At 41.3% G+C, this 27393-nt stretch overlaps 2 protein-coding genes across 15 annotated transcripts in view; both read left to right on the top strand.

Moving 5' to 3' along the window:
• OPTN (optineurin) overlaps positions 1 to 10589 on the top strand; it is a 41596-nt gene extending 31007 nt beyond the window's left edge. For 2 of the 4 annotated variants that reach the window (XM_026016493.2, XM_072749522.1), the window contains exons 11-14: positions 1113 to 1271; positions 3606 to 3736; positions 5639 to 5718; positions 9694 to 10589. In XM_026016493.2, coding sequence (XP_025872278.1) covers positions 1113 to 1271; positions 3606 to 3736; positions 5639 to 5718; positions 9694 to 9821 — 498 coding nt within the window. In that variant the 3' untranslated portion in view covers positions 9822 to 10589. Of the gene's footprint in view, positions 1 to 1112; positions 1272 to 3605; positions 3737 to 5635; positions 5719 to 9693 lie in introns of all 4 variants that reach the window. The other 2 variants (XM_026016483.2, XM_026016489.2) reach the window with 1 other exon arrangement.
• An 11204-nt stretch (positions 10590 to 21793) lies between these two features.
• MCM10 (minichromosome maintenance 10 replication initiation factor) overlaps positions 21794 to 27393 on the top strand; it is an 81531-nt gene continuing 75931 nt past the window's right edge. For 4 of the 11 annotated variants that reach the window (XM_072749513.1, XM_072749514.1, XM_072749511.1 and 1 more), the window contains exons 1-3: positions 21802 to 21881; positions 23935 to 24026; positions 26833 to 27174. In XM_072749513.1, coding sequence (XP_072605614.1) covers positions 24020 to 24026; positions 26833 to 27174 — 349 coding nt within the window. In that variant the 5' untranslated portion in view covers positions 21802 to 21881; positions 23935 to 24019. Of the gene's footprint in view, positions 21882 to 22436; positions 22511 to 23934; positions 24027 to 26832; positions 27175 to 27393 lie in introns of all 11 variants that reach the window. The other 7 variants (XM_072749508.1, XM_072749512.1, XM_072749515.1 and 4 more) reach the window with 6 other exon arrangements.

Raw genomic sequence — 27393 nt, 5'->3', positions numbered from 1 at the left:
GTTTATTCTCTGTATTTATGTTTGTTTCTATATGTTTTGTTTTTCAAATTCCACATATAAGTGAAATCATATGGTATTTGTTTCTCTGACTTACCTCACTTAACATAGGTGGACCTCTAAGTACATCCCTGTTGTCACAAATGGCAAGATTTCAGTCTTTTTATGGCTGAGTGATACATCTGTGTGTGCGTACATGTATAGATCACATCTTTATCCATTCAGCTATTCGATGGATATTGAAGCTGCTTCCATATCTTAGTATTGTAAATAATGCTGTAGTAAAAATAAGCATGGATATATCTTTTTTAATTAGTATTTTCATTTTCTTTGGATAAATATCCAGAAGTGGGATTGCTGGATCATAGGGTAGCTCTATTTTTAACTTTTTGAGGAACCTCTGTACTGTTTTCTACCATGGGTATACCAGTTTGCATTCCCACCAACAGCCCAGCAGGGTTCCTTTTTCTCCACATCCTCACCAACACTTGTTCTTTTTTGTCTTTTTGACACTAGTCATTCTGACAGGTGTGAGGTGACCAATTTTTAATATAAACATGTTTCTTCTTTTCCTCTGACTTCACCAAGTAACAGTAATATCAGTGGGGAGGATGACAGTATCAGCAAGTTACAACCTCACTGAGATCAGGGTTTGTTATTATTTCCCTTATTTCAGTGGGTTTTTTAAAATTGTTTTAAACTAAGAAAATGTAATTTGCAAGCTATAAGTTAAATGAATACAATTTTCTCAGTAAGTTATCATTGATTCCTAATTAACAGAACAGTTTAGAAGCCAGTCACTTAAAGAAATTAAACTTCATTTAATATTTTACTAAAATAGGTTGAATTAGGGGCCCCTGGGGGGCATAGATGGTTAAGCAACCGACTCTTGGTTTTGGCTCAGGTCATGATCTTAGGATTGTGAGATCAAAGCCTCACGTTGGGATCTGCACTCGGCACGGAACCTGATTGAGACTCTCTCTCTTCCTCTGTTCCTTCCTGACCTCACTTATGCCCACACTGTCTCTCTCTCTCTCTCTCAAATAAGTAAATCTTAAAAAAAAATAGATTGGATTATTTCACAGCCATTTCTAGAATAATCTTGTCTCTTTCAGTCAGAAAAAGTGGATAAGGTGATACTGCAAGAACTAAGTGAAAAACTGGAACTGGCAGAGAAGGCCCTGGCTTCCAAGCAGCTTCAGATGGATGAGATGAAGCAGACCATCGCCAAGCAGGAGGAGGACCTGGAAACCATGACCGTTCTTAGGGCTCAGGTAAGCTGTGTTCTGAAACATGAATTGAGTAAGGCCAACCCTGATCGTATTCTCATTTGGAAAAGCAATTGTGTTTAAAATATATTTTTGGATTTTATATAATTCCCACCAATATATTTAAAAAAAGTTTTATTGAAGTATATCATGTGTGGAAAGTGCACCAAATTTTTAAGGGTATAGTTCAATGAATTTATCCACTTATGGTTGATAGGTAGTTAGCTTATTTTCAATTTGGAGCATTATGATTATGGTTGCTCTTACATTCTAGTGCCTGTCTCTTTGTTTGGTTTGTGCGTTCATTTCTGTTGGGTGCATATCTCGCTAGTGGTGGAATGGCTGGTTCATGGAGTACACGTATTACTCAGTGTTACTAGATGTGACCAACAGTTTTCCGAAGTGGTTGTACCGGTTTTCACTCCTATCAACAGACTCCCCATTGATCGACATCCTTACCCTTACCTGTATTATCAGAATTTCAACCCAAGCCCTTTATAGCAATTCATTTATTTGAGTACCTCATGGTATTGTTGTCATATCCTTTGTCCTTCTGACATTGGTTGTGTTTTGATAGGTACTCTCACTCATTCAGCCACTGCTTTTTGAGCACCTGTAACATGAGCCACTGTTGTCATTGCAAGGCTGTATAGGAATGGACAGAACGACCCAGGTCTGACTGGCTTAAAGCTAATCAGAGAAAGAAGTAAGACTATAACTCAAATTGAGATCTGATTCAAAAAACCCCATGATGCATCAATGATAGCATAAAATGTTGGACCATTCACAGATGGCAGGAAGTCCCTTAAAATGACCTTTTTATTGCATGGTTGTAGTGAGGGGAGGTTGGAAACTAAAACTGTGATAGAATATTTAAATTTTTATTAATTTTACTTTTAGAGATAAACATTTGTATCCTAGAACCATAAAATTTGGGGGGAAAAAACTCATTTTAAATCTGGAAAGCTAAAAACTGGCGTTAGAGTAATGTTCATTTCACTATTGAGTTCATTTTTACTTTAGAATTTTGTAACAGGAAATCATATCACGCCATAATATTTATATATTTCTAGATAAGAAATTACCCTCCAGGGCAGCCCAGGTGGCTCAGTGGTTTAGCGCCGCCTTCAGCACAGGGCGTGATCCTGGGGACCCGGGATCGAGTCCCATGTCAGGCTCCCTTCATGGAGCCTGCTTCTCCCTCTGCCTATGTCTCTGCCCCTCTCTCTCTCTCTCTCTCTCTCTGTGTGTGTGTGTGTGAAATAAATAAATAAATAAATAAATAAATAAATATTTAAAAAAGAAAGAAATTACCCTCCAATTTAGCAGCTGAAACAACAAGCATTTGTTATCTTCGAGTTTCTGTGGGTTGGGCATCCAGGAGCAGCTTAGCAGGATGATTCTGGCCCAGGGCCCCTCATGAAGCTGTACTCAAGATCCATTTCCAAGCTGGCATGCTCACATGGCTGTGGGCAGGAGGCCTGAGTTCCTTACCCTGTGGGCCTCCAGGGTGTACACAGGGAGCTTGCACACCCTCATGACATGGCAGTGAGCTTCCCCTACAACAAGTGACCCAGAAGAGAACAAGACAAGCCACACACCATCCTTTCTGCAATATCCTAGTGGTTACACAGGTTGGCTCTATTCATTGTGGAAGGGGACCACTTAAAGGTGAGGATCACTGGAGCCATCTTGGAGGCTGGCTGCCATTGTGGGAAATGGCATAGAATGTGGGCATCAATCTTGGTTCAAGTGCTGGTTTAATCACTTACCTAATTTACCCAAGATTGAGCGCTGTTAAACTTGTAAATGCGAAATGAGCATAGCAATTCCACATTGCTACGTAGAATTTTTTGATAAGGTGAAATGAGGTAGGAATACAGGGACCCAACATAGAACCTTGTACATGTTTGGAATTTAATAAGTAGTATCTATTTATTATTATTATTTAAAATTAAAATTAAGACCAGCCTTTATAAATATAACTGGCAGAGTAAGTAAGCTATTAAGCTAATCTTGAATATTATTTTTTTAAAAGGCCAGAGAATCTTACTGAACAAATGTTACATGTGGTATTTAAACCACCTATATCAGTGTCATTGTCAGGTTCTAATTGTCTAACATGCTCACACACATGCACGCGCGCGCGCTACTTGTCTCCTTTCTGAAGGTGGTTGGAAAGTCTCAGTCACCACACTGGTTTCCAGCAGGAATATGTGCACCCATTACTTACAAGGCATATCACATGAGGCAGCACTCTGTCTGCACCCCATCACCAGGTGGGTGAATGAATCTACATTTGCCTAGGAGGTGACTTCTGCCTCTTTTACCTTCTATCAGATGGAGGTTTACTGTTCTGACTTTCATGCTGAAAGAGCAGCAAGAGAGAAGATACATGAAGAAAAGGAGCAGCTGGCGCTGCAGCTGGCAATCCTGCTGAAAGAGAATAATGCTTTTGAAGATGGAGGCAGGTAAGGCTCGGGAAGGCTCAGGGCACCCACCTGGAGCCCAGGGCACAGGCTGAGGACAGGTGGCCTGTCAGAGGTGGTGCTTAAGATGAGCGTAGAAATCACCCTGAGTACACTTCACTTGATTGTGTACCTGACACTCAGCATAACTTAGGAAGCTCGGCAGCATCTTGTAGGAACATGATAAGTTATTTGCTTTTGGACGTGCTGTATAAACATGACCACATGTGTTCCAAAGTCCTATCCTGCCGTTGTCAGTGACACATAGTCTTAACACTTTAAACAATACTCTAACAAGCTTTAAAAGGAAATATTGCTCAAATTACTTCTTTCTTTTAAGTTTCCATTTTGAGGGGCTCCTGGATTGCTCAGTGGTTAAGCACCTGCCTTTGGCTCAGATCTTGATCCCCAGGTCTTAGGATCGAGTCCCGCATCCGGCTCGCCATAGGGAGCCGGCTTCTCCCTCTGCCTGTATCTTGTCCTCTCTCTGTCTCTCATGAAATAAATAAATAAAATCTTTAAAAAATATAAATTTTCACTTTGAGAAAAATTTGGAACAGAGACATAGAAAAATACAGGGAATAAAATAACACCATGATGTATCCTATCCAGAGTTGACAGTTACATATATTTATTTGCATCATGTGTGGTTTTATCAAAAGAAAAAAGGGTGTCATAGGTGAAGTTGGAGGCTCCTCTGTTCACCACCCTTCATTAGTGTTTCTCTCCTTGCCCCATACTGCCTGGATTTTGGGGAGTAACATACCCATCAGTGCTTTTATGTTTTTATGTAGTATCGATACAATATCTATGTCATGTCTTGAAACAAGGTAATATTAATTTCTCTATGCTTAATCTACAAAGTGATCACCAAGAATTGTTCTACAGCTTGCTTTATATAAATAACATTATGATTTTGAACTCTGAGGGTGTGTGTGTGTGTGTGTATGTGTATATACACATGCAGATAAATTTCATTTTCTTTAACTGCTCTATACTGTCTTGTTTTAGAAATATGCCACTTTTTTTTAATCCATTCCCTTATCAGTTGACAGTTTGGTCATTTACTAGTTGATTTTTAAAATCTTAATTGTTAGTATCTTTCACTAAACTATGTTCTAGTGCCAATAACATTTAAAAACTCAGGTTAGGGCAGCCCGGGTGGCTCAGCCATTTAGTGCTGCCTTCAGCCCCGGAGTATGATCCTGGAGACCCGGGATCAAGTCCCAGGTCAGGCTCCCTGCATGGAGCCTGCTTCTCCCTCTGCCTGTGTCTGTGCCTCTCTCTCTCTCTCTTTCTCTCTGTGTCTCTCATGAATAAATAAATAAAATCTTAAAATATATATATTTAAAAAAAAACTCAGGTTAAGGGGCACCTGGTTAAGGGGCTCAGTCGGTTAACTATTTGCCTTTGGCTCAGGTCATAGTCTCAAGGTCCTGGCATCGAGCCCTACATTAGGCTCCCTGCTCAGTGGGGAGCCTGTTTCTCCCTCTGCCCTTACCCCAGCTTCTGTGTGCTTGCTTGCGCTCTCTCTCTCTCTCTCTCAAATAAATAGTCTTTTTTTTTTTAAAGATTTTATTTATTTATTCATGAGACACACAGAGAGAGGCAGAGACACAAGCAGAGAGAGAGAAGCAGGCCCCCTCTCAGGGAACCCAATGTGGGACTTGATCCCAGGATGGTGATCACACCCTGAGCCAAAGGCAGATGAGCCACTCAGGCATCCCAATAAATAATCTTTAAAAAATATTTTTTAAAAACCTCAAGTTAATCCTTAAGATCTGTTTTTTATGGACCTTATATCTTTTTTCAACTCTTTTTTTCCAATACTGTTGAATACCTGCTTAATGTTGCCATATGTCAGGATTTTAGAACATCACTATGTGTTACTTTTCATCCCAGTAGGCAGTCTTTGATGGAGATGCAGAGCCGTCATGGGGCAAGAACAAGTGACCCTGACCAGCAGGCCTACCTTGTCCAGAGAGGTGAGTCGCGTGTGGTTGTAAATATTCAAGGTCTCAGGGAAGACCTATCCTATGAAGAGAATGCTTGAAGACAAATTTCACTACATTCTGCACAATTCCAGCTCAAACTACAAAAGTACAGCACCTTTCAGTATTACTTCCCCAGTACCCCGCTCTCCGTACCTTACCAACTGAATCTGGACACCATACTTTCTTCATGCTGGCAGTTAAGGCCTGGCATAGCCCAGCTTTTAACCTTTCCCCCTCTAATTCCCTACAGTTGTTAGCCAACTAAATCACTCCCTATTCCTTGAACTTGTACAAGGCTAGTATACCTCCTTATGCAGCGTCCTTCCCTCACTCACGTCCCTGTCTCCCTCCCATCTCTTTCCAGTGAACTCCTACCCCATCTGTAAAACCTATTTCAAATACTATCTCCATGATTCCAGCAGAATGTGACCTCTCCCTCCTAAATTTTCAAAGTACTCTCTTCCTGTTGTAGCACTTGTCTGCTGTTTTATAATTCTGTGTTCTAAATGTGCTACTAAGTACCATATTAACTAAGCTCTCTCAGCTGGTATCTTTACCCATTACCTAGTATTATGCAATAATAATGTGAGCATTTACTGAGTTTACTGTGCACAAGTACCATGCTGATCACTTCGTACACATTATTTCTTGTGATCCTCACAAAATTCCATGAGTTATAGATGATCACAATCTTCCAGAAGATGAGATTAAATAACCTAGGATCACAAGGTTAGTTAGGGGCAGAACTGGCCATGGAACCTAGGCTTATCTGACTCTAAATGGTACTACATGTAATAACTTGTCATCTAGTTTTTTATCACATCCAGACTTTAGTTGTCTAAGTGAAATTGATCGTGGCCCTCATTAAAAGTATGATGCTGTGTTTATTACATGGTTTAAATACACTAGTCATAATGTTCTGTAACATATAATAAATCCCTATGTTATAGTACATCAGTGAAAGGAAAGTAATATCCTGGAGTCTAGATTTGAAAAAACATAAAATTCAAGGGGTCGAAGACTGACATAGCTAGACAAAAAGTCACATGGCCACTGACATGAATCTTAGTTTAAGATGCCATCCTAAATTTCACATAAAACTGGCATTTTAACCTTTCTTTGATGGTGGACCAGTCTGAGTTCCTTCCACACGCCAACTGATTACCAAGGCAAATTCCCATCACAGTGTTGGCAGCAGCAAGGAAGCAATGTTAGTGTGTGTCATCGACTGTTAAATCTTTAGGAAATTTCTCTGAGTATCCCTCCTACCCCCTTCTCTTCCTGTTCCCCCACCAAAGTTCTTTTACAGGAAGAAATAGGTTAAAGTAATTGAGGTTGAAAATAAACACAATATTCATGGGGCGTATGTGGAAGTAGCAGGTAGACAGACGTGAACATTGGCCTCAGGCATGGTTAGTGCCACAGAGTGAAGCTGTGCTCTTCTTTGGAAGCTACATCTACCCACCTGAGCACCATCAGACATTTTCTCTAATCCGATTTTAAGTATCCCAGAAACACCCGTCTATACCTCTTTTATCAAAAGTGCCTGCAACATTGTTTTGAGTCCAAATAGACAATCTCTTGCACCTGAATTTCTTAGAGGAAGATTTTCTTTTGTCATAATTAAAGAAGGCACATGCCTATTTATGTTTAAAAAAAAAGTCAAACACTCTTTGACTTGTATTTATAAACTAAAAACCATCACAGAAAAAAAATAATAAAATAAAAAAATAAAAACCATCACAGAGTACAGATTTAGTCATGATAATCCTAATATGCTTTTTGTCTTGTAAAAAGCAACATTCCAAATAGAGACTGCATGAAAATTTTTATTTTATTTTTTTATTATTATTTTCTTAGCTTCATAACAAAGGTGCCTTATCTTCACCATAAGTCATCCTTATTTATGGTCTTCTGTGGCCGTCAATGCATCTGCCCTGATCCAGGACTCTCAGCTGAGAACTAAAAGGGAACTAAAAGGCACAAGGCAAGGTCAGGCCTGCGGCAGCGTATAACCTAGTTGGAGAGACAGACTCTCCACAGAAAAGGATGGATTCATAAAATAAGATAATATTTAAGTAATAGAAATAATGCTGCTAGAGGTCAGAGGACAGGTTGATGACTGAGGACCGGGGGAGCTGAGAAAGGCCTTGAAAAGGTGTGACTTTAAGCTTGAACTTGAAGCTAGGATTCACATAAGCACAGGATGAGAATGAGGGGTCCAAGGCGGAGAGGAATGTGATGTGTTAACAGCAAAAACCTTGGGCAGCCCTGATGGCTTAGCAGTTTAGTGCTGCCTTCAGCCCGGGGTGTGATCCTGGAGACCCCGGATCAAGTCCCACGTCGGGCTCCCTGCATGGAGCCTGCTTCTCCCTCTGCCTGTGTCTCTCCCTCTCTCTCTCTCTCTCTCTGTCATGAATAAATAAATTAAAAAATCTTAAAAAAAAAAAAAAAAAGCAAAAACCGAAGAAGTTTTTTTTATAGCAAAAAGCCAGGAGGTACAGAGAACCCATTAATGGACTAATAGCAACAATCAAAGTCTGAGTGTCGAAACCTAGATAAGGACCTAAAAAAAAGGCACAGATGGAAGCAAAAAAGTTTAAAAATGAAGAATCAGCAGTTGCTGATCAGTGACCAGTTGTAATCTATAGTGGAAAAAGTTGGCTGAGCCATGATCTAGGATCATGATACCACGAGACGAGAAAGTCCCCAGCTTTCAGAACTCATGTCTGGGGATCAGTATTTCTATTCAAGGGTGCTTCTGGAATTTGCTGAACACACACTGTCTGCAATAGTCTCACATGTTATTCAGTTCAAATAATATGCTCAGAAGCCAAAAATTATGTATAAGGTTGCTTCCACTGTCAGCCTCCAAAAGCAAACATTTCGGTGGGCCAACTGAAAGTCTTGAGACCAAAATGGTTTGCTTTGGTCCAGAAAGGTCAGACCAAGGAGATGTCCCAGGAGCTGGAAGTCATTTCCAGTTTTCATACGTGGGACCTGCTTAGAGTCAAGGCTTATCTCAAACATTCTTTATTTTTTGAAAAATTTATTTCTTTATTCATGAGACACACAGAGAGAGAGGCAGAGACATAGGCAGAGAGAGAAGCAGGCTCCCTGTGGGGAGCTTGATGCAGGACTTGACCCCGGACCCCAGAATCACACCCTGAGCTGAAGGCAGATGCTCCACTGTTGAGCCACCCAGACATCCCATATTTAATTTAGACCTGACCCTCAGTCCAGTTCCAAAATTGGACAAAATGACATGACCTGTTATTCTATTCTTTCTCATCATTGACTTTGAGCAGCCTTTACTTATTCTTAAAACTCCTCTCAAGTGCAACGGGTCTCGTCAGGGGACCTTTCTCTGTCGTCCGACTAACCCACTAACAGGACACAGTGTGACCCTTCCGTCCTGCACTCCTGCTGTCATTTTTCTCGCCCAAAGTCCCCACCATCTCTGTATCCCTCTCTACAACCTCCCAGGTACTCAGACACATGGGCCAAATGAATGTCATTATTGTCTCTCTTTCCAAGAAGGTTCTCACTGTTGTGAGATTTCCTGCCCACATGCTGCTCACTGTTTTCTCCACCTTCTCTTCAGCTCATATCCTCATCTATCTTGTTCCTTCCCTCAAATATTCTTGTTTTCATTAGAACACATATTGTCCTGTCCCTAGAACTGAAACCACATATTTTCACATGCCTACAACCTGAACTAGAGCCCAAATCACAAAGTAATAGGAAAGCAGGTACCATTTTGGGAGATTTTTCTCTGTGTATAGATTTCTTAAGTAAATAAGGACCTCCCCTCCCCCAACAAAAAAACCCTTTATTCACTCCCCACTAGGTATCAGTCGCAGAGCTTAATGGGTGTTAACATTAATCACCCATTATTAAAATCAAACAAAGTCACTTGCAATGTGAAAGAAATGGAATAGCTTTTCATTGAATGCTTATTCCCAGGAACTGAGGATAGAAGCTGGCAGCGGCAGCAGCAGCGGAATATTCCGATTCATTCCTGCCCCAAATGTGGAGAAGTTCTACCCGACATAGACACACTGCAGATCCACGTTATGGACTGCATCATTTAAGTGTTCAAATGTAACTTCCCCCAAACCGTTGGTAAATATCAGATTTTTTCCTCCAAGAGTTGTGCTTTTGTATTATTTGTTTTCACTCAAACATTTTGCCTCATTGTGTTTTAGGAGAAAGAAAATCAAAATGTTCTAAGTAGGACATTTTCTGTGGATTTCCTTAGAATCCTTAACGTACGATTCTTCTGATAATAGATTATTTCTTTTTTCTTTTCTTTTCTTTTTTTTTTTTAATGTTCTGTGTATGTGAGCTAAACTGTTCATGAAGCTAATGAGTGTGTGACATCATGGGACAGAGTTAATGTAACCAAAGGAAGAGGCCTCACAGATAAACTTTGAGGATCTTTTCAGGAGGCAGGAAAAATGATCACAGATTTAATCAAGAAAAGGACCTTTGGAGTATTTTTTAAATAAATTATGTTGTTATTTTTCTCCATCCATTTAAGACACCTCTGTCTGGGGTTGTGTGTATGTTGGGGTTTTATTGCAGCCACAGTAATTATACCAAAGTTATGATATGGCTCTTTTCATATGAGCACTGTGGGCTTTTACTTGATTGTTAGGACGATTGAAAATACACTGGCATACATGAAGTACATACATTAGGTTTGCTGGTTTCATGTGCCACAGGTATACAGGCTTATACAGTAGATGGTTTATTAATTTCTAAAAAGCACTGTTTACTATAAATTTTCCTGGATTAAGCTGTATATACATAATCACAAAAATAGGTATTGCAAAATAAAATTTTACTTTTGAATTGTTCATATTGTTTGTATATGATTGGCCAATTTCATGAGACATGTTTCCCATATTCAGCTTCATATAAGCGTAATACTTACTCAGATCTGTTTTGCAGATTCTGTGAATATGAGCAAATCCCTTTACTAGAAACAACTGTGTGTTGTTTGAATTTGAAATTATTCTTGCTAAGGAGGTAAAGAGAGAGGGATTTGCTGTATTTTGTAAACCCACAGTTTACTGAGATTAGCTAATACTAGGCTAGTCATAGAAGTAAACAATGTCTTTGTCTATATCCTAAAACATTTAAAAGAAAATTAAAAGATCTCCTCTGGATTTGTTATAATAATATCTCTTAGGCAAACTTGATACACACACACACACACACACACACACACACACACACACGCTCTGTTCTTCTAGGAATGCCTTCCCTCAAGGGGAACTGTTTTACCAGACCCTAACCTGCTGGGATATTATCAGAGCCTGACTGACCTGGAGGAAAGGAGATACCCAACTCCAGCCCCCCTCTAGCTTTACTCCTCTCACTCAAGGAGGAGAAAAAAGTCTGAGAAGCACTTGTGAGGTCACAGCCCAGAGGCAGAAACTCAGTAAGACTGAGAGCTTATCGTAGGACTGTGGAATTTTTCTCACCCATACCTACCTTACCACCACATCAACAAGGTGCTTGTATAATAATGGGATTACAACTGGAGAAACTGCTCATCTTTGGGTGTATTGAAGAAGAAGTATATAGGGAAACTCAAACACAACAGAACAAAACAAGGACACCAGAGAAAATTTTAGCCTATAATACCCACAGCTGCAGCAGACAGTAAACATAGTCCAGTTCTTAGCCAGGTAAACATAAAACCTCACACTACAGACTTATTTACCTCAGTTCCTTTTACCTACTACATCATTTCCATTTTTCAACAAGAAATTATGCTACATACTAAAACACAAAACACAGTTTGGAAAGATAGAGCAAACATCAGATATGATAAATATAAGACTAGAAATTTAAAACAACTATGATTAGTATTGTAAGGGCTCTCGTGGGAAACGTGACAACGTGAAGGAACAGAGGGGTAATACAAGCAGACACGTGGAAATTCTAAGAAAAAATTTAAAGGATATACTAGAAATCAAAGGCGCTATAACAGAAATAAGGAATGCCTTTCATGGGCTCATGAAAAGACTGAACATGGCCATGAAAAGAATCTGTGTGCTTGAAGCAATGTCAATAGAAACTTCCAAAATTTAAATGCAAAGAGAAAAAAAGAATGAAAATAGAATATCCAAGAACTGTGAGACAGTGTTTTAATGTAATATATGTGCAATGAGAATATCACAATAGAAAGAAATTGTATTAAGTAATTATGACTGAGAATTTTTAAAAATTAATGACAGATACCAAACTACAGATAAGGAAGGTCAGAGATCACCAAGCATGTTAAAGACCAAAAAATCTTCGCCTAGGTATATTGTATTCAAACTGCAAAAAATCAAAGGCAAAAAGAAAATCTTGAAAAAGCCAGAAGGAAAAAAAACTTACCTTTAGGAGCAAGAATATGAAATACATCAGATTTCTCTTCAGAAACTATGCAAGCAATAAGAAAGGGAGTAAAACATTTAAAGTGTTGAGAGAGAAAAATCACCAACATGTAACTCTGTGTCTATGGAAATTGTTCTTCAAAAGCGAAGGAGAAATAGCTTTCCTAGACAAATAAAAAGTGATGAACTTGTTGCCAGTAGGCCTGCTTTGTTAGAAATGTTGAAAGTTCTGCAGAGAAAATGGAAGCTACATGGGTAGGCAGCCTCAGTGGCCCAGTGGTTTAGCGCACTGGCTTTGGCCAGGGGTGTGATCCTGGAGACCCAGGATCAAGTCCCATGTCAGGCTCCTTGCATGGAGCCTGCTTCTCCCTCTGCCTGTGTCTCTGCCTCTCTCTCTCTGTGTCTCTCATGAATAAATAAATTAAATCTTTAAAAAAAAAAAAAAAAAGGAAGCTACATGGGTCAGAAACTCATCTACATTTTTAAAAAAAGGAAAATCATTAGAGAAACAATAAATGAAGACAAACTCATGTTTTCCATATTATTAATTGAACAGATTAACAGTTGGTTCAAAATAATAATAGCCACATGTATTTAGTGATTATAGCTAATGGATCAATGAAGTGAATAATAGCAATATTATAAGGGATGGAAACAGGGCAAGCAGGATATTCTATTACAGGGTATTTGCGCTATACATAAAGTGGTACAGTGTTCCATGAAAGTGAACTTGGATTGGTTGTTTACATTGCAAACTCCAGTGCAACCACTGGAAAGGAAATGTTAAAGAAGTTTATGCTGAGATATGCTAAGGGAGGAGAGAAAATGGAATAACATAAAATGCTGAGTTAAAAGCAGAAAAGCCAGAAATAGAGTGAAAGACAATAGGAGAAAAACAAGGGCAATGGATAGAAAACAGTAACAATTATAGTAGATATTAATACAATTGTATCAATAGGTTAAATATCATTGGTCTAAATATACCAATTAAAAGACAGAAATTGTCAGAGTGGATTAAAAAAAAAAAAACAAGTTTCACCTATATGCTGTCTGTAAGAAACCCACTTTAAAGACACATAGATTGAAAATAAAGGGTGGAGAAAGAAATAGCAAACTAGCACTAATTAAAAGAAAGCTACGGATGCCTGGGTGGCTTAGCAGTTAAACTGCCTTTGGCCCAGAGTGTGATCCTGGAGTCCCAGGATTGAGTCCCACATCGGGCTCCCTGTGTGGAGCCTGCTTCTCTCTCCATGTCTCTGCTTCTCTCTCTGTGCCTCTCATGAATATATAAACAAAATTTAAAAAAATAAGAAAGCTAAAGTAATTTAAGTAATTCCAAGCAAGAAGAATTGTCAGGGATAAAAAGAGATTACAAAATGACGAAAGGGTCAATTCTCCAAGAAACATAACAGTACTTCCTGTATATATACCTAACAACATAGCATCAATATACATAAAGCAAAAACTGATAGAATTGCAAGCAAAAATAGATGAATCCAGTAATACAGTTAGAGAATTCAAAATCTCTATCAGTAACAAACTGATAAAAAGTAAAAAAAAAAAAAAAAATGAGTAAGGACACAGTTGAACTGAGTAACACTATCAACAGGATCTCACTGACATCTACAGAATACTTCATATTCTAAATATAGCAGAATATGCATTTTTCTTAAGTTCATGAAGAACATTTCACCATGATAGACCACATTCTGAGCCATAAAATACAGCTTAACAATTTTTTTAAAAATGCAAGCCATACATAATATGCTGTCATACCACAATGGAATTAAGCTAGAAATCAAAACCAGAAAGATACCTGGAAATCCTCAAACATTTGGAGATTTAACACACTTGTCAATAATACGTGGGCTAAAGAAGAATTCTCGAGAGATTTAAATAAATTTTTAACTAAATTAATTGGAAATATAACAAAATTTGTGGGCTGAAATGAAAGCCATGTTTAGCAGATGTATAGCATTGAATGAAAGATCTAAAATCGGTAATTGAAGCTTCCACTTTAAGAACCTAGGAAAAGAATGGCAAATTAAACACAAAATAAACATAAGAAAATAAATAATAAAAATTAAAACACAAATCAATGAAATTCAAACCAGGAAATCAGTAGAGAAAATCAATGAAAATGAAAGCTGTTTCTTCGAACTAGGGGTGGTGGAAGGGGAGGAGGGCGGGGGGGTGGGGGTGAATGGGTGTCGGGCACTGAGGGGGGCACTTGACAGGATGAGCATTGGGTGTTATTCTGTATGTTGGCAACTGAACACCAATAAAAAATAAATTTATTATTTAAAAAAAGCTGTTTCTTTGAAATCAACAAAATTAATAAACCTACCTAGCTTAATTAAGAAGATGGAAGACACAAATTACCAGTATCAGTATATCAGCAATGAATGACTGGAACTTTAAAAACACAATAATAATAACACATTAGGGGCAGCCCCTGTGGCGCAGTGGTTTGGCGCCACCTGCAGCCTGGGGTGTGATCCTGGAGATCCGGGATCAAGTCCCACATCGGGCTCCCTGCATGGAGCCTGCTTCTCCCTCTTCCTGTGTCTCTGCCTCTCTCTCTGTGTGTGTCTATGAATAAATAAATAAAATCTTTAAAAAATAATAATAATAATAACACATTAGTACCAAAGTATTAAATACTTAAGTAGAAATCTAATAAAATATAAGATCTAATTAAAGGAATCAAAGAGCTAAATAAATAAAGTGATATTTCGTATCCGTGTATAGGGAGACTTAGTATCATCAACTTGATCTACAGAGTCAATTACAATCCCAAGAAGTTATTTTGTGTTTGTTGACAAAGTGATTCTAAAAGTTTATATGAAGACACAAAAGACCCAGAATAGCCAACATATTATATAGAAGGAGAACAAAGTTGAAGGACAGACACTACCTGCCTTCAGACTTACTCTCAAGCTACAAGAATCAAGATTGTGATATTGATGAAAGAATAGACAAATATATAAATAGAGCAGAACAGAGCGCCCAGAAATAGACCCAGATAGTCAACTGGTCTTTGATAAAGGAGAAAAGGCAATTCAGTGGAGAAAGGATAGTATTTTTAAGGAGCGATATTGGATACCCACGTAAAAACAAAACAAAACAACAACAACAAACAAACAAAAAAAAAACGAATCAAGACACAAACCTTATACCTTTTACAAAAATAAACTCAAGCCACAGACTGGAAGTCAATCTTTACAAAACATTATCTGATGAAGGACTGGTATCAATATATACAAGGAATTCTTAAAACTCAGCAACAGGAAAGCAACCCAATTTAAAAATGGGCAAAAGATAACAGATACCTCACCAAAGAAGATATATAGTTGGTAAATAAACACATTAAAAGATGCTCGACAACATGTTATTAGAGAATTGCAAATTTAAACAATGAGATACCACCACACACTTATTAAAATGGCTAAAACTCAAAACACATCAAATGCTGGAGAGGATCATGAAATAACAAACTGTCATTCATTGCTGGTGGAAATGCAGAATGGTGGTTTGGAAGACACTCCAGGGGTATCTTGTAAAACTAAGTGCACCATCCTTGGTACCTACCCAAATGAATTGAAAAGTTATGTCCACACAAATCCTGCCCATGAATGTTTACAATAGCTTTATTTCATAATTGCCCAAACTCAGAAGCAGCCAAAATGTCCATCGATAAGTAAATGCATAAATAAACTGTGGTACATCCATACAGTGGAATATTATTCAGTGCTAAAAAGAAATAAGCCATCAAACTGCAGAAAGACATGGAGGAACTTTAAATGCATATTGCTAAGTGAAAGAAGTCAATCTGAAAAGGCTGCATGCTGTATGATTTGAACTGTATGGCACTCTGGAAAAGTAACTGTGGAGACAAGATCATGGATTGCCAGGGGTTAGGTGGAGGGAAGGATAAATAGGTGAGAGCACAGGATTTTTAGGGCAGTGAAACTATTCTGCATGATACTGTGATGGTGGATACATTTGTCAAAATCAATTGAATGTATAAGTATGAATCCTAATGTAAACTGTGGACTTCAGTTAAGAATAATGTGTCAGTGTTGGCTCATCCATTGTAACAAATGTCCCATACTAGTGCAAGATGTTGCAGCTTTTAAGTATAACAGGAATCAAGTATATGAACCAATATTCTTAATGGAATAACATAAGGTACCAAAACTGCTTTGCTCTGAAAAGCAAATAAAAAATAGAAATAATTGTAGTCTTTTGAATCCTTTGATTTAGAGTTTATCATTTTAATAATTACTGAAATAACATTATATTCTCATTGCAAACATGTTAGTCATCACTGAGTAGGTTTTTTTTCTAGCAAAGTACTTGCAAAGCTGTGAAATACACAAAAAAATATTCATTCAGAAACTCTCTGTAAGTTGATGGATTTAGATAGCAGTTTGGGCTTTTTAAATATATGGAGCCAGGGATCCCTGGGTGGCGCAGCGGTTTGGCGCCTGCCTTTGGCCCAGGGCGCGATCCTGGAGACCCGGGATCGAATCCCACGTCAGGCTCCCGGTGCATGGAGCCTGCTTCTCCCTCTACCTGTGTCTCTGCCTCTCTCTCTCTCTCTGTGACTATCATAAATAAATAAAAATTTAAAAAAAAAAAAGATACACTCATATTTTTAAAAAAAAAATATATGGAGCCATAATTATGGGTAAAATTTATCTTGTATATATGTACATGTATTATATTTTAGTAGTAGTAGTAGTAGTAGTAGTAGTAGTGGTGGTGGTGGTGGTGTTATTATTTACTGGGTTTATAACCCAGAAAGGAAGAAATGTGTTGAAGAAGTGGAAAAAATGTGTTGAACAGTCTTATGAATGAATTAAAACCAGCACGGCTGCTGGTTTTATTGGCTTCCCTTTGGAAAATATCAGTTGAGGTAACTACAGGAAGGAACATACCTCCTTGTTTAAAGTAACCTCTAGATTGATTAAAAAGCAACAGATATTTCCTTGCACAACAGAGACAATATATTCTGTTAGTAAAATCAGGGCAATGGGATTTCCCCTCATTCTCTAAGTAGAGAGGTTGCCTCTGAGCAAGGATAACATTTTTCTCAGGACAGGATCTTTGTCCTCAGACAGACTCAAGTTTTGGGATAAGACTCTAGAGAGTTCTGCACATATAGCAAGAAGACATGAATGCAGATGTAAACAGATGCGTGCAGGGAGGAGTTGGTGGTGGAGGAGCTTTGGAAACTGGCTATTACTCTCAGTAGAAAGTCTGACTTTCTGATTTTGAATAGCATTGCCTGCCAGGCCTTGGATGGAGGAAGTGGTTTAATCACCTGGTGCATTAACTAGATAGACATACTCAAGGACATTCTGCTTCTACAGCCTCTGCTTTGGAGAGCTCAAGTACACTCACTACACCACATGCCAGGCCCATGTGTGGAGCCCTGACATATTCTCCAGCTTCCGTCACATAGTTTAAAGGCACCTGCTGAAGTCTGCACTGTCACCTCAGACTGAACTGGCCATCTCGCTCCTGTCCACAGAAAGCTCCTTCTGGACGCTCCAGTCCATTTCTGTGAGGCGCCAGGTATTGCCAACCAGGCCATCATCCTCTCCTTTTCCTGCGAGAGGTCACTTTCTTTGGCCAGTTCTTTTGTTCCCAAAGCAGACAGACTTTCCTGTCTGGTGCCCTCTAAAGCTCTAGAACCACTGCTGTAAAGGATGCAGCGACCACAAGGCTGAAAGCAGAATGTTGGGTCCAACCCTCAGTTTCTGATTCAGTAGATCTGGTGTGAGGCATGAGCATTTGATTTCTCACAAGTTCCCAGGAGCTGCAGCAGCTACTCCTCCGGGGACCAGCCCTGGAGAAGCCCTCCTATGTCACATTGATATTTGCCATTTCCTTCGTAACACATTCTTTCCTCAGCATCCTCGGCCATCTCTTTCCTGCAGCTTCACCACTTACACTGGAAAACTCTGGGGCCAGGATACAGGCAGAGATCCTATGTGTAAAGTTTTAAAATTTAGAAATAAAGCTCATAGTCTCCTTGGAGTTTCGTACAGAAGCATGGCACCTTGAGAATTGGGCCCCAGCCCTGCAAACCCTGCTTGTCCTCTCACCTGGACTCAGTTCTGTGTAGCACTTGGCAGCCTCTCTCCACCCCTCCCTGCTGTTCAAGCTCCCTTTAACTCCCACTCTACCCGCAGCCCACCCACCACCAAATAGCCACCCCTTCAACAGAGGGATCTGACCTCAAGGACAGCTAGGGGAAGAGGACACGCCAGGCCTCAAAGCAGACTCAGAGCCATTGGGTAAGAAAAAATCCCAGCGTCCCAGGATTAGAGCTTTGGCTATCCGGGGCTGCCCAGGGTTTGGATGAGTGCATCCCATCAGCCCTGGGACACTTCACCCTGTGGAGGGACAGTGACATAGCTAGAAGAGGATCAACATAAGGCCACATGAAGCTTAGGCCTAGACCTAGGGCTAAGAGTGGCACTGCTTTCCTAACCACTCCAGCTGCTCCTGTTCAGCTTCTGTCGCTGGCTCACATGTCTCAGGTTTCTGGCTTTCAGGTTCTTAACTCAGAGTGTTTTTAGGAAAATACGTGAGTCCCCTCAGAAGGTATACAAAATCTTGAATGTAGGAATGTACATTTTTCTTCGGGGAGAAAAAACATTTTCCTTCTGTTCTCAAAGGCGTCTGAGATCACCTATGCCAAAAAGATAAGAACCACTGCAATACGGACCTCTCTTTTGAATCCCACATCTGCAGATCAAGTTTTTCTAAAGCAATATCTTTCATACCTCGTTCTGAAATCTAAAACCAAGCCTGTCTTCTCCCCTAAACCTGTTCTGTGCTTCCTATGTCCCCTACGTCAACGGATTGCCTCAAAATCCACCCTAAACTTTGGTGTTTTCCTACCTTCCTCCCTTCCATCTGGACACTCCAGTCCATTTCTGTGAGGCCTGAAACTACTCTCCTAATTCTTTCTCAAAATCACCACTCTACTAACCCCAATAATAATCTCTCTATCCCTCACTGGAGGGAAACTTGAGAGCTTAGATCGGTACTATCTTCTACTTCTTGCATGGATTTGGGTGCAAAGTAGACCTGGAAAGTCAAGTTGAAGAAAAGAACTTTGGGAAACAAATCAGAATTGGTCCAGGAATGTCTGCATAATGGCCAGTAAGTCTGTGATGAACCTTTACAATTAGATGTGGTGATACATTTAATTTTCTTCAATTTGATTATAATAGTTCCTCCATTACTGTGAATTTCTCAACACTAGCTGCTCTCAAAAGTATTATTCCCATTCCTGGGACACTATAATAAGTTCAGATAATAAGGAGCATTCATACTCCATTAGGACACAGGGAAAAAAATCGATGTAGATGGTATCCAGACTGTTTATTTTCATCCTAAAGCTGATTTTAGTTTTTCTGAAAACAAAGTCAAACACAGTGGATACAGTCTTACATGGAATAATTAGTGGGGCGATGCAGGGCCTGAACAGTGGCTGCAAGAGGGGGGATTTTAAAAAAGACTTAAAATGGTTATTTGCAAGTCCCAGAGAAAGACAAAAATATGCTCTCACTCATAAGTGGAATTTAAGAAAAAAAAAAAAAAAAAAACAGATGGGGGCCACCTGAGTGGCTCAGTAGTTGAGCATCTACCTTTGGCTCCAATCCTGATCCCGGAGTCCTGGGATCACGTCCCCACATCGGGCTTCCTGCAGGGAGGCTACTTCTCCCTCTGCCTATGTCTCTGCCTCTCTCTCTCTGTGTCTCTCATGAATAAATACATAAAATAAAAGAAAGAAAAACAGACGAACATGTGGGAAGAGGAAAACGAAAAAAAGAGGGAAACAAACGATAAGAGACTCAATGATATAGAAGCAATGGAGGGTTGATGGAGGGAGGGGAGGAGATGGGGCGAAATGGTGATGGAAATTGAGGGCACTTGGGATGAGCACTGGGTGTTGTATGTAAGTGATGAAGCACTGAATTCTACTCCAGAAACCAATATTGCACTGTATGTCAACTAAAATTTTAACTAAAAAGTTAATTTTAAAAGCATTTGTTCCATCAAAAACTCTTCTGCTTTGAATTCTGTTAAACTATGTAATTATTTAATAAGCTAACTTTAATTCTGCACTTAAACACGGCAGTCCTCAGAATTAGGTACAAACACAATTTTTAGAATGTAAATACCTAACAAAGTCTGAAAAAAAAAAAAAAAAAGGCAGCTCTGTGAAAAACATGGTCTCCTAACAAGTTAATCTGACGTCAGTTACAATTCTGCAAGTCTGTGGACTGTCACAAATTCCTCGGTCAAGAGCGATTTCTACCGCATCAAAGGATGTCATCTAGACTTCAAGTCTCATTTTACAGACGGTGAAGCAGAATCCCAAAGGGACAAGTTGCTTCCCCAAGGTCACACAGAATCAAAAGTGAACCAGATTTGTGTTCCCGGGTCCAGCCATCTGCACTGAACACAAGAGGCTGTGAAATAACCAAGTAGCTTATTCAGATCCCTCTAGGATCCACCAACCACAGGACGTTTGCAAGGGCGGGAGAAACGCCTGGAACGTGCGCCCTGTAGGAGAGTTCCCGGCCTCAGGCCTCACCCTCCGGGTGGAGGCTCCTCAAAGAGTTAAAAATAGAGCTACTCGGGCAGCCCGGGGCGGCGCAGCGGTTTAGTGCTGCCTTCAGCCCGGGCCGTGATCCTGGAGACCGGGGAGTCCCACGTCGGGCTCCCCTTTGTCTCTGCCTTTCTCTCTCTTTCTCTCATGAATAAATAAATAAAATCTTAAAAAAAAAATAGACCTGCCCTACGACCCAGCAATTGCACTGTTGGGGATTTACCCCAAAGATTCAGATGCAATGAAACGCCGGGACACCTGCACCCCGATGTTTCTAGCAGCAATGTCCACAATAGCCAAACTGTGGAAGGAGCCTCGGTGTCCATCGAAAGGTGAATGGATAAAGAAGATGTGGTCTATGTATACAATGGGATATTACTCAGCCATTAGAAACGATGAATACCCATTTGCTTCCGCGTGGATGGAACTGGAGGGTATGATGCTGAGTGAAGTAAGTCAATCAGAGAAGGACAAACATTATATGATCTCACTCATTTGGGGAATATAAAAAATAGTGAAAGGGAATAAAGGGGAAAGGAGAGAAAATGAGTGGGAAATATCAGAGAGGGAGACAGAACATGAGAGACTCCTAACTCTGGGAGATGAACAAGGGGTGGTGGAAGGGGAGGTGGATGGGAGGACGGGGTGACTGGGTGACGGGCACTGAGGGGGGACTTGAGGGGATGATGAGCACTGGGTGTGATGCTTTATGTTGGCAAATCGAACTCCAATAAAAAAAATACAAAAAACAAATCGAGAAGGAGGCTCAGAAGGACTGCACGAGGCGCCCCCAGAGAGCGTGAGGAACTGCGTCCGACCTCCGGTGTAAACGCCCTGCAGGACGCTCGGGGGCGCCAGAACACTGCGTCTAAGGCGCCGGGCTTCACCCGCCGGAAGTTTCCGGGCCCCCAACCAAGAGGGGCCCTCGTCACGTGGGCCAATCAGATGGCTCTACGCAGCCGGGCATTTCGCTATCTCTTCCGGGTAGCTCACGCCAAGATCGCTGACGTAGCCAATCAGCGCGGCCTTACGTGGGCGTGCGTCTGGCGTCAGGGGAGGGGTGGGGCCAAGTTGGAATTTTGGCGGGTCTGGCTGCCGGGCAGGAGCCCGCGCGGAGGAGGGTAAGAAGCGGGGCCGTGGGCGTGTGGCTGGTCTCTGACGGCTGGTCTCGGGAGAGCGTGGAGTGGAGGGTGGGCGGCGCGGAGCCCCGGGCGGTGAGGCGGGCGACGCCGGCGCGGGGCGGGCGAGCGGGCCACGGGCCGATGGGCGCCGCGTGAGGAGCGCCCGCAAGGTGGGGGCGCCGCTCGCCCGGGCTGAGGGGGTGCCGCGCGGTGGGCCTTCTCTCTGCTTAGGGGCCAGGTTTGTTTGTTGTTGGTTTTTAAGATTTTGTTTACTTATTCCTGGTTTTTAAGACTTTACTTATTCCTGAGAGACACACAGAGAGAGGCAGAGACGCAGGCCCCCTGAGGGGAGCCGGATGTGGAACTCCGCCCCGGGACCCCCGGGGTCACGCCCTGGGCCGCAGGCAGGCGCTCGACCCCTGAGCTGCTCAGGCGCCCCTGTTTGGGTTTTTTCCTACAGGAACCTTTTTAAATGCCTGCCGAGTGCCTGCGATGTAGACATCTTATTTGTTCATTCATGTTTTTTTTTTTTTTTAATTCACGATTGGCTCCTAGTCCCTGAAAGTGTGCTGTGCGCAGGCCTCCAACATCACTTACGCCCTGCAGTTAGGCAATAAAGAGAATATGGGGTAAGGAGCACACCGCAGTGGAAAGTGCTGTAAAGTCGCGGCGAGGGTGCGGGGCTTGGCGGGGGGGGCACGCTCAGAGAAGTGGGAGCCTGTGGGGTGAGAAGGACCCCGGGGGAGCCTCTCCCCAAGAGCCGGAGGCCTAGGGAGCACTCCGTGTGTGGAGGAAGCTGAGGGCAGGCTGGCCTGACGGAGCAGGAAGCGGCGAGAGGGAGTATCCATTTCTTCATAGACTTTTAAATTTTGTTCTAAGGCAAAAATCATTTCAGAATCTTTTTTTTTTTTAAGATTTTATTTATTTGAGAGAGTGGGCCGGCAAGAGTGAGGAGAGAGGGAGAGGCAGAGGGAGAAACAGACCCCTGCCCCCTTCCCGGCTCAGCCCCAGGACCCTGAGGTCAGGACCTGAGCTGGGCAGATGCTTAACCAACTGAGCCACCCAGGCGGCCCCCGGCTAAGGAATCTTTACTAAGGGAATACCACGGTTTGCGTTCATAGAAGATTATGAAGGAAAGAAAAGATTATTGTGGCCACTGTGTGGAGAAGAAGTAATAGAGAGACAAGAGACCAATACCAGAAGCTCATGCAGTCGTTCAGGCAAAAGACTGAACGATATTTTGGAGACAGCCGCTATGGGCTCGTAGCAGTTGGGTGGTCCTGGACGTGAGGGTGACGTAGAGTACACGGCTCTGGGGGGAAAAAGACGCTTGGTCATAGGGATGAATGAGACCGTTTGCTTACCCTCAGGAAGGTTACAACCCAGCAGGTTTCCCAGGAGACAGTACAGTGTGGTGTACACAGTACTTCCATAGAAATATTTGTCGAGTAAATGAAAAGGAAGCATCATAATGAATGTTTGACATTGGACAGATCAAGATTAGCTATGAAGCTCGTATTAGTTGAATAGTAATGTAGAAGAAAGTTTACTTTTTTCCCCTCGCAGTTCTTAAAATCACTTAAATGAAATAAGACAAGTGCACAGAAGTATACAAACTTACCTTACTTAGCTCTGCCAAGTGTAGGTTTTGCTAAGTAGTACTGAATTGAAATCCTAATGTGACAAGGGTGCAACTAAATAAAACCACTCACTAGACTGCTGTGGATAAGGTAGCTGTCACATGTGTCACAGTCAGTAAAATGGGATAATAGCTCTAATATTTAAGCCACCCTCAATAATACTTGTTCCCAATCTGTCCCATCCACATAATCTAGTATCCTACAAATGACTCCATATTGCAACCAAGTTTCTATAACCACAGTGTGAAGTTGTGATAAAGTGGGATGGTGTTGGTGGTGGGGATGAGAAATGGCCAGATTCTGGATGAGTTCTGAGCTTCAAGCCCATAGGATTTTGAGATCCTAGGTTTATTACATATGCTACGTGAGAGAGCAAACAATCAAGAGTGACTTCTCCCATGCTGATTTCGTAGCATAGCCGAGATTCGACATTATTGCCATTTCCTGGGCACCTGATTCTCCTTCGAAGTTCTCCACCACAACTGTTCTCTTCGCGGCATGGATGGTAAGTTCTGTTTGTTTCATTGAAAACCACCCTTTTGTCTACAGTAGATTTGTTATTTATTCTACTTACAAAAAAGCAAAAGTACCACACCCTTGAGTATTGTCTGAGTGGTTCAGAGAAGATCTCATGTCAGTGAATGTTGCTCGTTTTAATCAGGTGGGATTTTTTTCTCCTGGTAGTGGTGATTGTCTTTTATGATAATGGTAGTTGGCATGTACTTACAATGTGCCAAGCACTGTTCTAAGGTCTCTGCTTATATTAAATGTCTTAGTCCTCTGAGCAGCCATATTTTTTATCCTGGAAGACAGATGTTTAGTATAATTTGTCACAGATGAGACTGCCAGAGCAGGGGTTTGAACCCAGGCAGTCTGACCTCAGAGTTCACAATTAGTATTGAAATCTGTTGAAGTAGATTTAGTCTAACTGAATTAAACTCTTGTCCTTTCTAATCTTACTTTGTAAGGGTATGTACAAAATTTTACCTAGTAAAGAGATGCTACTGTAATTAGCAGAGCTTAGCCTGGGAGCAGCACAAAAATGATGATGCTGGCTGCAGAGAGACCCTGACTAATAAAACACATTTTTTTTTCTGGTTGTGTGATTGGGCTCATTATCTGAAACTGGATTTTGTTTTTAAATCCAGGTTTATTATACCCTGCCCTTTTCAAAAAAAGTAGAACCAAATGTTGTTGAAACTCTTCCACTATGATAACATGTGACATTGATTATACCTTTGGTAGATTAATAATGTCCTGTTTCCTAAAATCATCAAATTATCTTCAGGGCAGTTAATGTATATATATAGCATAATTATTTGCTATGAGACAGTTAAGAAAATAAGTGGCAAATGGTATGTGTTTTCTAAGAAATCATTGTATCTAATAAGCATTCATTTGGTTGGCACAGTGTTAACAATTTGGTTCCATATAGATGAAATCGAAGTGTTTACTGGTGCAAGTGTTTACTGGTGCTAGGGATACACGTTTGAGCAATATTTCTGCCTCCATTCTAGTACAGAGAGCATGATGATAGCAAGTAGGAAAATACCAGGTAGTTCCTAAGAGAGAAGAAGCTAGAATGAATTTGTATGCTGAGAGGAATGCTCCAGAAGATAGGGAATAATGGGCAATGTTGGGAAGAGAGCTGGTGATTATAGGCTGAAGTCCCTGAGGAGCCGAGAGGAAGAGGGTCTAGTATATATAGCAGAGTGAGGAAGCAGGGAGATTGGGTCAGCATACCATGCAGAAGACAGGATTTTTGGTGGTGCGTGAGTTAAACCAGGATGGGAGGTATCACGGGATTATCTCTGGTGCTCTCCTGAAAGAAAATGGAGTTGAGGAAGGATATGGAGGCCAGTTGGTAAAATTTGTCCCCTGGGGCTCCCAGTGGTGTGAGCCAAGGTCTCTTTTTAGGGTGTGCTCTTTTCCACAGCTGGGAACAAGACAGAGGAGGGTCTGTTGGCAGTCTTGAGGCAATGTGGCAGTCTCACCCCTTGCACAGGGAGCCAGACTGCCTCTTCTGTCTTGCCGCACCCTGCAATTATGGAGTGTTTGTTGAGTAAGCAATTCAAATTATTATGCAACCTTGGACTTCAAATTTTAGACCCTTTTATCTGATTCTAGGCCATAAGTTTGGCTACTGGTCATTTTCCATCTGATGAGAGTGCAGAGTGGTGGGAAGAATACTGTTTGCTAGCCTGGATATCTCCATCCTAAGCCAGGATCTTGTGCTGGCCTGTCTCACCACACATGGTCCTGAACAGGCCTTTGACCTCTCTGGACGTCAGCCCTTGTCTTTGAAGGGAAAGGGATGCATGAAATATCCTTGATGTCTTTGCTTTAAAATGGCTCAGATTTATAAAGGATTAATGCCCAAATAGAAAAAACGGTCACAGAAAATAAGCAAATCAAGAAAGAAGAAATCCAAAGGGCCAATACAGTAAACAATTCTTTGCTTTGTGAGATTTCTGGAAATGCAAATCAGAACAATGAGTTGCCTTTTAAAATCATCCATCAGACTAGCACGAAATTTGAAGTGAAAGATATTGGTGAGGGGGGTAAGGGAGAAATGGTACTTGCATACAATGCTAGTGAGGGTATAACCACTTCGGGAGCAGTTTGACAGTGTCTGGGAAAGTTGGAAAGTGTGCATACCCAGCAGTCCAGCAATTCCACTTCTGATAGGTATTCCCAGGGAACTCACATGTATGGCTAGGCAGATTTTTGGTTGCCACCTAGTTTGTGGTGGGAAAGTTGGAACTAGCCCATCTGTCCTTAACTGGAATATGAGTTAATAAAATGGGATAGTCTTATGGAATGCCATCTAGCAACTGAAAGAAGTAAACTAGAAGTCTGTGTTTTGATTTAGATCAGTCAGATATGCAATGTTAAATGAAAAAGTATGAAAAATACCTGCCCCTTCCACCTTAGCCTGGTGCCCACTAAGCACTTGGGAAGAGGAAAGGTGAACACAAGACAGCAGAGTCATTTCAGTTGCCCTTTTTTTTTTTTTTTTTTAAGATTTTATTTATTTGTTCATGAGACAGAGAGAGAGAGAGAGAGGCAGAGACACAGACAGAGGGAGAAGCAGGCTCCATGCAGGGAGCCCAATGCAGGGCTCGATCCCGGGACCAGAATTACTCCCTGAGCCAAAGGCAGATGCTCAACCACTGAGCTTCCCAGGCGTCCCTCAGTTGCCTTATTAATGGTGAATGTTTTAATTCTCTGTGCTTTTTCTCCAAAGCACATTTGATACTTCCATTGATACTTTTTCTCAGGTAGGTCTATTTTCGATCCTTTTTCCCCAGGGGAGGAAGATGACTTATCTCTGCTCACTGCACTGCTGGAGGAGAATGAGTCTGCCTTGGATTGTAATCCAGAAGAAAGTCACCCCTTGACCCAGGAGGATCGTGAACCCGACGCCTATGATGAGCTCTTTGATGCGGATGACGATGGTGAATCTTACTCAGAGGAGGCCGGTGATGGAGAACTGGGAGAGACTGCAGTGCAAAAGGAAAATTTGGCCACTCTCTTTGGAGATATGGGGGACTTAACAGATGAAGAAGAAATTCCCACACGGCAGTCACCTGAAAATAGAGTCCCCCCCACTCCTGCTCCCAGTCAGGGGAAAACTAATCAAGAGTTGCAAGGTGCCCTAACTACTAGCTTTTCTAATTTCTTCAAGATAGACTAGGTGGAGCCTGATGGTTCTCATCAAAATAGCTGCTGAGTCAGGTGGAGATAAATGGCTTGGCAAAAAAAAAGCGTGGGACTTAGATAAGACAGACACTTAAGGCAGGCATTTCAGCACGTAGAGGCCCCCTGTCTCAGTGTCATCCAGCTATAATTGGTCCTTCCCACAATGGCTC

Source organism: Vulpes vulpes, chromosome 2 (genome assembly GCF_048418805.1).
Source record: "Vulpes vulpes isolate BD-2025 chromosome 2, VulVul3, whole genome shotgun sequence".
In the NCBI taxonomy this organism is placed as follows: Eukaryota; Metazoa; Chordata; class Mammalia; order Carnivora; family Canidae; genus Vulpes; species Vulpes vulpes.
The sequence above is the reverse complement of the archived record's forward strand: the minus strand, read 5'-3'. Positions and strand labels throughout refer to the sequence as shown.